Raw genomic sequence first — 11,186 nt, 5'->3', positions numbered from 1 at the left:
TGATTTAATATTTGATTTTTTTTATGTACGGAATATATTTGATAAATTATTTGTGCAAAGATGTGGTTCCTAATATAGTGTCCTCTTGTTTTTTATTTCATGTGAGGCATAATTTATCACTTTTGTTATATTTGTTTTTATGCTAAAAGAGTAATGATTAGATTTTTTAATTTTATTTAATGAGTTATTATATACATATTACACAAAATAAAATTTAAATTTTTACACTTATTTAAATAAACAAATAAAATAATCACTCAACAAACCTAATTTGGTTATATATAAAAACCCTTCTTGTTTAAGTATGTATTCTTAAAAATTCTCAGTGTCACATAATTGTCTTTGTATTAAATGTCTTCAGCGGATTTTATCAACAAAAATTATTTTTATTTCACCTTTCTTTGAAAAAAAAAAAATAAATAGTTAGGCGTGTCTTGTTTGGATAGTGGAGTTGAACTGTTGAACTGTTTAAACTGTGTTTTCCAAGTCCACTGGAAAATTGAGGAGACAAGTACAGTGAGGAACTCAAGTCAGTCAAAAATATAGTAATCATTATACAATAAGTAACATTAGCTTACCTTAATTAGATGAACAATCAAAGTGGATTAATCTAGGGTTGCACATGGCCAGGTGAAGTCGGGTTTGATGCGATCCAAACTCGATTTGAAATATACACCGAGTCTATTTATTAGACCCGAATCCGGCCCTAAACCCGATGAAATCAATATACTTTCGGGCCACAATTATACTGGGTAAAAATTGGGCCGTTAATATTGCATTACGTTGATACTTTCTTGTAAGCTAGCATGTAAAAATATCCAAATTTCTAAGACTCCAACTATTATTTAACATGGTAAAATTCACTTAGAAAAATATAACAAGAACTAATCCTTCTTCAAAATTAAAGCATAACCACAATCAATACTAAAGTATAACCACAATCAATACTAATATTGTCTAATAATACCAAATATTTAAATAAATACAAATAATACAATATTATGCATTAGTCTAAAGTCTTATGCATTCTAAACATAAAACATTAATTTATAGTCTTATAATGACTAATAACACAAAATATTAAGGTTTACAATACTTAAATTCCACATAAGAATAGTCATGATCCATCATTAATAACACAAAATATTAATTGTGTACGATGACCGGGCCACCGGGCCGACTTCGGATGACCAGAGCTATGTCCCGGACCCGATCCAAAATAATGACCGGGTCTATTTTTGAGACCTTTACCCGGCCCTAAACCCGATGAAATCACACCAAATTAGTCCATAAAGTGTTTGGGACCGAGCCGGGTCGGGTCATATGCACCCTGTATTAATCTTTTTTTTTTTCCACTATCTCTTTTCTAACCATATTTGTTTATTAACAAGCGACAGAGCAGGAGCGGAGCTTAGTTGAGATAATAGGGTTATGGTCCCTCAAATTTTTTATAAAAAAATTAGTAGTATTTTTTTAAAAAATAAAAAATAGTTCAGTTGGATCAAATACTTTATTATGACTTAAAGTACTCAGGTTCACTAGCGATTTTTCTATTCGCATTTCGCAGCTCTCTTAATTAATAGATTGATTCGTCTGATATTAAGAGCCCGTTTGGGAAGTAGTAGAAGCTATTTTTTTTACTTTTGGATTATGAAAAGTCACAGCATGCGTGTTTGGTACCACTTTAAAAAAAGCTTTTAACTTCTCACAAAGTTAATTAATAACTTTTTGAAGAAGTAGAAATATATAACTTCTCTGCTTTTCGATAAGTCATTCTACCACTTTCTTAAAAAAATTTAACTTCAAAACAAAAAAAATATACTTTTCCTCTACCACCATTTTAACGTAAGATCTGCTAGAAGCACTAGCCTTCCACCGTCATTCTCACGCAATGTTCCATCAGCTGGAAGTAAGGGTCCTCCATCACCATTTTCACGTAATGATTCATCTGCTAGAAGTATTGATCTTCCACCACCATTTTCAGACAATATTCCATCTGAATAATCTACTGCATATATTTCTTCTAGGTAATTTTTTTATCATATTATCACTCTATTTTTATTATTAAATTTGTATTTAATTGTGGTATGAAATTTCAATTTTAGTTTTATTTTTTTCACATGTGATTTTATAACTTGCTATTATTTTCATAGTTAATTATAGCAAGTTCTTGACCTCAATAAAAGAGAAGGGAGTTCTAATAGGAGTACAAAAAATAAAAAACAACAACAAAATATACATTGACACACATTTTATATTTATTTTTTTTCACCTACTATATCATACACAATATTAGTGATTAGGTTATGTAAAATCAACATTTAATATTGGAAAGTATTTGTTATCATCGTTATCCCTTATTTTAATATTCATTCTCTTGTGTAAAAAAAAATTGTATTTTTTGAGTTATTTATCCAAACGCTATAACTTTAAAATAAGTACTTTTATAACTAAAAATCCAAACACAAAATAACTTATTTATAAGATACTATTAATAAAAGTCCTTATGCTTTAACCTCTTTTTACAAAAGAACTTATTTAAGTTATTTAGCCAAATTGGACCTAATTCTTCCAAATTTTACAGCTACTATAGAGGGATAATTTTCAGCAATGAAAATAATGAAAAAAGAAATTACTTAAATTTATAAATTTAATTTTGATATACTGTTAATGTAAAAAAAATTTATACATACATTTAGTTACGTAATTTTTTATCAACAAAAATAACTATTTTTTATATTTTAATTACGTAAATGACTATCTAAAAACTACGAATATGATTGAACGCCTATATAATAAACACTAAATTTATACATTATTCGGAAGAAGTGAAGTAGTGAAGTGATGATATCTCCGGAATAAATGTGGTAGATGCTTGAACTCAGAAAGATGTCGGATAAAAGTGACCAACACAAGTATGGCAAAGACACTGACCCTTCAAATTTCAAATAAAGATTAACTAACCGAAATAATAATGGACCATGGTAAAGCCATATCCTACAAGGACTATATAAGGTCCCATTTACACAGCAATGGAACTTCTATATGGATAAGCCATGGAAAATACTTCACCCATTTTTCCATGTTATACATCACATGTTACTAAACCCTACATGTCAATGCATGCATTATTATTATTATTGAAGTGATATATATATTATAAATTACGTATCATGCAATTGTTGAAGCGTATTTCAAGTTCTTTTGTTGTTTTCAATACTTGTCAATAGAAATGAAATTGTCTCAACTGAATGTGACTGAAGCATAGATTTGTAATTAAAGAGTGTTGAAGAAGTGAGATTTGAAATTTTGGGGTTTACATTGTTACCTGAATTTTTAATTAGGAAAAGAGATAATTAAAGTAATTGTTTTATTAATTTTATATTGCATTTATTTGATGATTATCCCATCAGATATATTAAACTTGTCTCTAAGCGCTTTAATTAAATTCTTACAGAAATATTTATAAATTATACACTACTATAGAAGGGGAAAAGTAGTAATTTTTTGCTACACACAAGTCTTTGTTTTCATTTTCATTTTTTTTTTTTACTTTTTTTATTCGAAAACATAAATAGTTCATTAGTGTATATGTGATCTAAATTAATATCATAAATCAGTCTTAAAAAGATTTTTAGTCGAACAATTTAAGTCTTAACAAATTTTAATTATCAAATAAGAGTTTTAAGTGTATCGAGAACACCAGTGTTTTAATTGTTTTAACCGTTAATCTGAATTATAAAAAATATATATAATATATATTAATTGAAATCAACAGTTAAAACAATTGAAACACCGATATTTTCGGTACACTTGAAATTTTTTCAATACTATATGTTTTTTTAAAAAAAATCATGCTAGCTAGGAAAAAGAATGTACCTAGCATGTGGAGAAGAATAACTTTCCACCTTGATTCTCTGATCTTATAAATGATTGGAGTGATGTGTGTATTGCATATGCCATACAACATTAGTTGATTGGGTCCAATATAATTAAAATGTTTTCTTAAAATCTATATTTTGTTATATAGAAGGAGGGATAGTTCATCTATTCTTTTTAGCTCTCATTAAACTGAAGATAAGATTACGACATATAATGCAATAACATTATTGGCATCAATGGACCAATCAGGATTCATACATATACACGAAGAGAAAAAAAATGCTCTTATTAGGAATGAAGTCCACTTGATGAAATATTATACAAAAAAAGAGGTTTTGTTTTAATTAATCTTAATTATAATTATTGTATTAAAAATAATATTTAGGAGTGTCCAAATTAAAAAAGTATTTTTTATTTTTATTAAGATACAATTAAATACAAAAATACTTAAACACGTGTGTCAGACTAGTGTTAAATGAGTACTGTATCCGCAATATATTTGACATGTAGAGATAACAATTCAAAAAAAACGAGTGTTAAATGAATGTTGCCACAATGTGTTTGACATGTAGAGATAACAACTCAAAAAAATATGGGTGCTTCATAATTTAAACAATGAAAACATAACAAGATTAGAAAAAGAAAATATTAATTACAAGCTCGTTGGTCAGTCACTTTAGTTGATCAGTTGAATCGAAGAAAAGAGAAAAATGAAAATTTGTATGAAGAATGAAGTTGTAAAGCAAGAAAACTGGCTGGGAAAGAAAAAGCTTTTTTCCTCTTTTCCACATTCTTTGTGTCTGTTTGTCGCACACTTCAACAACGTAACGAATCGAATAGATTTTTTTCCTCCCCTCCATAAACATAACCTTAACTAGGGATGTTTAAATTCAAACCAATCCAAATTAAACCGCTCATTAAATTCGATCCAAATCGAAAACCGATTAAAACCGTACTAATTCGGATTTGATTGGATTTTATTTTTTGTAAATCGCTGGATTGGATCGAATTTCGGATCTACTTTTCATAACCGATCCAATCTAATTCAAACCGCACAATGTTCTATAATATTATTATTTTATTATTATATTTATAATTATACTTATAACATGTTTAATTTGTTATACATTTTTCTATTATTCATGTATTATTATTATTATTTAATAAATATTTTATGTTCAAAATGTTATTTATTTATTTATTTTAACTAATTTATAATTTTATTTCTATTGTTATGTTATCGTTGGCTTTTTAAAATATTGTTAAGACTTGTTATGTCATTGTTGATTATTTAAAATTTGATGTTGAGACTTGTTATATGTATTTAATTTTTTTATTTAAAAAACCGCAAATCCAAACCGATCCAAACCGCTTGTAATCGGATCGGATCGGATTTCAAAAAATATTTCATCCAATTCAAACCGCACCGCACATAAATTAAACATTCGGATCGGATGACCTTTTTTCCTTAAAACCGAACCAAACCGCACCGCAAACACCCCTAACCTTAACAACACATTTAGAGTAAACCTTCTAATCTAATTAATGATTTTGACCTATAAAAAAATGAAAGATAAAATTGTATTGTTACTTAATTATTTTAAAAACTAAATCTTTCGTTTAAGTGACAAGTCAATTAATCATTTTGTGTAAAATTAATTATACGTTAGAAAAAGATTAATATATCTCTGATTTTTAAATAATTAATAAAAATTATATTGTTCTTCATATTTATTTTTTACTCAAAAATAATATCTATTATTTATGTAAATATTAAATTACTAAGACTCATTTTATTTTGTTGTGAATCAATTTAAATTTAGGGTATTAAAATATGTTTACACATACAAAATTAAATTAAAGTTTCTCAAAAAAAATATAAAAATAATGAAGTATACAAATAAAAGTGAAAGGATTTATAAGTGAGAAAGAGATTGCAAGGAATTTGACAAAGTGGCAGAAATACAAGAGCATGTGCATTCTGCTATGCTCACATGCAAGAGTGTTATGCATTTTCTTCGAATTGTCTCTGCACAAAGAAAGAAAGATTATCATAATAGACACACACACATCATACATTTTATGTTAAGTCCTTATTTTCATTATCAGATTCTGGCATTGCCATCTACCTCTCAATGAAAAAGCCTGACATGAAATTCTTAGTGTCCAGAAATTATCTCTTACAAGAATTAATGTTTTTTTTTCTCTTTCTTATGTTTTATTTATTTAAATAAATTGGATGTCTATAAACATCTCACATTGTAGTGTCCGAAAATGATCTAGGATTTAATAATTTTTTTTTCTCTTTCTTATCACTTTAGTCCCTTCTCCCTTTGTATCTCAAGACTCGAGTATTTCCATTTGATGTGGTGATGACGTGATGTGATGTTCAAATAATTGAACCCTTTATAGCTTAAGTTGGTTGGCTTCATAACTTGCTTTAGGAATAGACCCAATATTTTTCATCACCATGCAACGCATGATTATTTGCATGTGCACGTTGTATAAATATAACAATGGAAAAGCTAGCATTTGTGGATCATACACATGGATAAACCTTTAATAATATACTATGGGCGATGTTAATTAACACTAGGGTAAAATATATTTTTTTTTTTAAATTTGATAAAAATTTTAAAAATATTTTTAAATATTATTTGTTTCAATTTTGTTTCATAAATTTTCGATTTGCATTAAATATCTTTCTGACGGTTAATTTTTCAAAAAATTTAGGACTAATTCAATAACAATTTTATAAGAACAACATTTAACACAAGCAAATCAAACATAATTTTTATTGGATTATTCTTAAATTTTTTAACAATTAGCTATCAGTCATATATTTGATGCAAATCAAAAATTTTTAGAATAAAATTAAAATAAAATAAAATTAAAGAATATTTTTAAAATTTTTACTAAATTTCAAGAACAAAAAATATACTTGATCCTTAAAACTACTAACTAATCTTTTCTTTCTTCTAAATTAAATGATGTCGTCTTATAGTTTTATATATACCAATTTTTCTAGGGATTCTTTTTTAAGAAAAAGATAATTAGTTCCATCAATGCAATAATATAATTTTTGTATATTATCTTTAATTTGGACACCGTGTAAATACTTTAATTTACGTGAGTCTTTTTAAATAAAAGTTAATTTGAAGTTCTAAGCCGTTTAATTCAATCTAGTAGTGACTAAAAATGTATTCTCACATGATGATGTAGATGTATATAATTCATGTGAAATAATGTTGGAATAATGATGTACCTATATATTGTAGGACATCAAGCAACTGAAGCAAGAGTTGGGTTGCACAAATTGATGATCTCTTAGAATATGGTTTGGCCATTGTGAAGTCCCCTCAAACTGTCAATCTTAATTAGATGAGAAATGCTATATAAACATGGTTTTGAGTTTTGACAATCAAATAATTCTAAATATGGTTGTTATTAAATAATTATATATTGAATTTTTTAAATTAATAAAATAAAGAAAATACATGTTAGTCGTTAAAAGAATATTAATATTAAAATAATATTTTTTATGAAAAGTATAGAGCAATGAGATTTTTTGAGTTTATGTAGGATCCATAATATACATATTTCCTGTTTTAGTATAATTTATCTGCGAAAATTGCTGTTTTATTAGTTTTTTTTTTTATTTGCCTTGTCAAAAATATCTTTAAAACAGAACTTTATTGGGCTCCTGTGTATATGTAAGAATAAACTTCTAAGCCCAATATATAAATAAAAAACTTGAAAGGTGGAGCTGGCCTGTGAAATTTAAAAATTCCAGACCAAAACAAAAAATGGTTTAATATTTATTTAGAGAACAAAAGATAAATGGCTGAATAATCTTTACTTAGTCTATTTTAATCTTACTAATTACTATAAATTTTTTTTGGGTGAGATACTATAATTTATTTACGTAATTTTCTGCTGATAAAAGCTCACCACTCAACATGGTAAGAAGCTGAGAGTGTAATCAATTGTGCTATGAAATTCCTTTACTAAGTTCTGATGAATGACAAAATTTACATTGTAATATTTAAACATAATAATAAAACAAATTAAAATGAAGACCGGTAAATAATCCTAGAGCACAACACTTGAATTGAACTTTGACATTATTTTAGATAAAATTTAATTTTAATACACTATCAATGTAAAATAATTTTATATGTATATTCAATTACATAACATAATAAAAATAATTACTTTTTATATTAACAGTATGAATAGTTATTAAAAAAAATGGATGTGATTCTACAATTGTGTAAAACGTTTTAAACTATAAGTGTATCAAAATTTAACTCTTTTTGAGTTTTTGATAATGCACATTATTTGTGAAATTTTAGTGCATATATTGAGGATACTACTATTAGAAAGGTGGGGATGGTTAATGAGACTAGCAACATAAACCCTAATTAATTACCACAATATCTCAACACATGAGAGTTATACATATAATAATCTACCATATACTATATGATTCAACTCAAATTATAGAAGAATGGAATGCCAGTGTTGTTCAACCACTCACTACCCTGTATGAACTCACCAACACTGAATTGGCTTGCTTCATTGGAACTATTAATAACTCTAAAACCTGGCCAATTAACTCTACCACTTGTGTTTGAACCTGGCCCCTTATTCATATACTCACCATAATAAAGCGTGTCCAATGCAAATGTCTGATTCCATTCAAGCCACCCTTTCGGATCAATCAGATCCTCCATGTAAGATCTAAGGTAGCGTTTGGTGGAGAGACAGAGACGGAAAGACTGAGACTGAGAGACAGAGACTAAGAGACAGGGATTGAAATAAATTTCAGTATTCTGTTTGGTGCAAAATGGGAGACAGAAATTGAAACATGAATGAAACTCTAATTTAATTTGCACAAAGGGTAAAATTAGAATTAATTAATTGAAATGAAAGTATTTTAGGTATAAAATGTTATTAAAGTTTCAGTCTCTATCTCTAAAAATTTCAGTCCCCTGTGTCCCTACTTTTTGGAGGTACTGAAATACTGAAATTTTAGAGACAGAGACAGAAATTTTAGTACCAGTCTCTGAACTAACAAACATGATACTGAGTCTCAGTCTCTCAATCTCTGTCTCAGTACCTCAAAACAAACGCTACCTAAGGTACACCGTTCTCGAGTATAGTTTCCATGGCCTCCCTAAGTAACTCCTGAACGACGATTTGACCGGAATTAGGTCAGATGCGGCGGCGATCTTGCAATTCAAGATCGAAATTCCGGTGTTCTGGTTCGGATCTTCTCTGCCTTGTGCGGTGAACAGATTCTTCTGATTCTCGTTAGGTTTGCGAGCGTAGAGGTTGCAATTTTGGAAGAGTACGGCGGCGTTACCGAATATGAAGTCAACGGTGCCGTAAATGTCGCAGTCGCGGTAGAATTGGCGCATGGAGTGGACGTAGAGGGTGTCTTGGTAGCCGACGAAGCTGCATTTGTAGAAGGCGGAGAAGTCGGCGCCGCTTCGTAGAGCCACGGCTTGGTGCTTGTCTGGCCCGGCTGAGTTCTCAAAGGTTATGCCCTTAGCTATGAAGCCTTCTCCTACCACAGCTGCATGCATATAATGCAACAAAGATTAAGTTTAGGTAGAAACTCAGCTGCTGAAGTTGATAGCAAAAAATTATTAGATATTAATTTTATATAAAATTGACTAAATATTAATTTTATATAAAATTGAGTGTATTTGAATTTTTACCTTAGGTCTAATTTAGATGGAACAGTGAGATGAACTACAATATTCTAAAAATCGAACCAATTAATCATCGAAGTGGTGAACTAAAAAGTTTGACTAATTTATTAGTTTTTGATAAAGTCTTTTAATTTTTGACCACTTCACTAACAATTGATCTTAACCTGAATAAGATTGATTTGGTGGTCGATCTTCGATTAATCAAATAGAATCAATCGATTCAATCTAGTTTTTAGAATATATTAATTAATTAATTATCAATAATTAGTGATTATTTAAATTTTATTTTTTAAAAAATATAATTTATAATTATTAATTACAATGGTTTAAAATTGATTGATTAAAAATTATTTATCTATATTTTTCTTTAAACGAAATAGGAAAAAAATTGCTGTCCAATTAATTAGTTTAATTTAGCACTAAGTACCTTATCCCTTAGCATTACTTATTAATTGGTCATAACATGTTACAAGCTATCATTGTGACAAGGCACGCAAGAGTTCTGCAAGGATTCTGAGTTTCTAACATTTAAACTTTATTGTATGTGAAATTGACCTGTCAGATAAATAAAAGTATATATGTTCTTGAGAAAAGTAATTTTGTATGCTGAAAAAGCCGAAAACAAGGCATAAAAAAGGTAAGTAAGAAGCAAGTGGGCCTAAATAATTATTCTGAAATGTAGTTGGGTTAGTGTGATGAGTAATAGATTCAGATCCAGAATATGATTCCCCTTTAGTTGGGGTTTGAACATGTGGACCCTGTTCATTTGACCCAACTCAAAGGTAACTCTTCTTTTCAGGAATAAATGTATATGTACATCTTCAAACATTGACCTATACCAAGAACAAAAAACTAACCAACTAAAAACCATGACATGCCACATTTCTTGTTCAATTTAGTTGCGCAAATATTCATATCAAAATATCTTCGTATAAAGATAATTTAAATATTATATTGAACAATTTAATTAAATTATCTAATAATTTTTAGAGAAAATTACATTTCTTTTCTTTAAAATTAAAAAAAAATATATATTTATAAAATAAAAAAAAAAATATATCATTTTAGTATCTCATAGGAGAAAGGAGAGAGAAATGAAATTTTCTCTAATTTTTAAGACTTGGTGAGTATTAAACACACATACACAGTCTTGAGTATTCTCTTATTTTTGTCTTTATATTGCTTCAGAGTTCAATTGTGTCGGTACTGGGGAGCTACGAAAATTTCAGTTAAAACAAAGAAATTAAAAGTTGTCGGCAAGTGATGATCCAAATCTATGTTATTTGAAAAAAAACTAGAAAGGACATTGTAGAAATGCATTACTTGCTAAGACTGCCATGATTCATAAAACCAAAGCAACTGACACAATAAAAGATCAAATTTTAAATTTTCTAATAAAGCTTAAATTATTAACAAAAACAGATAAATAATCATAGCATATAAAAAAAATGATTTTGAGACGTAAAAAAAAATTTAAATATTTTAAAAATATCGATATTTTAATAATTTTAACTGTTAATTTTAATTAATATATTATATATATTTTATAATTAAAATCAATAGACTAAACTATTAGAAAACTAA

The 11,186-nt window shown here is 27.8% G+C and overlaps 1 protein-coding gene across 1 annotated transcript in view; it reads right to left on the bottom strand.

The window, feature by feature from the left end:
* Positions 8,283-11,186, bottom strand: part of LOC107626187 (pectinesterase-like) — an 11,460-nt gene continuing 8,556 nt past the window's right edge. Inside the window, exons 3-4 of the mRNA XM_016329006.2 lie at positions 9,022-9,463; positions 8,283-8,625 (exon numbers count right to left, since the gene is read on the bottom strand). Coding sequence (XP_016184492.1) covers positions 8,373-8,625; positions 9,022-9,463 — 695 coding nt within the window. The 3' untranslated portion in view covers positions 8,283-8,372. The remainder of the gene's footprint in view (positions 8,626-9,021; positions 9,464-11,186) is intronic.

Source organism: Arachis ipaensis, chromosome B02 (assembly GCF_000816755.2).
Source record: "Arachis ipaensis cultivar K30076 chromosome B02, Araip1.1, whole genome shotgun sequence".
NCBI lineage: Eukaryota > Viridiplantae > Streptophyta > Magnoliopsida > Fabales > Fabaceae > Arachis > Arachis ipaensis.
This window is presented reverse-complemented; position numbering and strand designations above follow the sequence as displayed.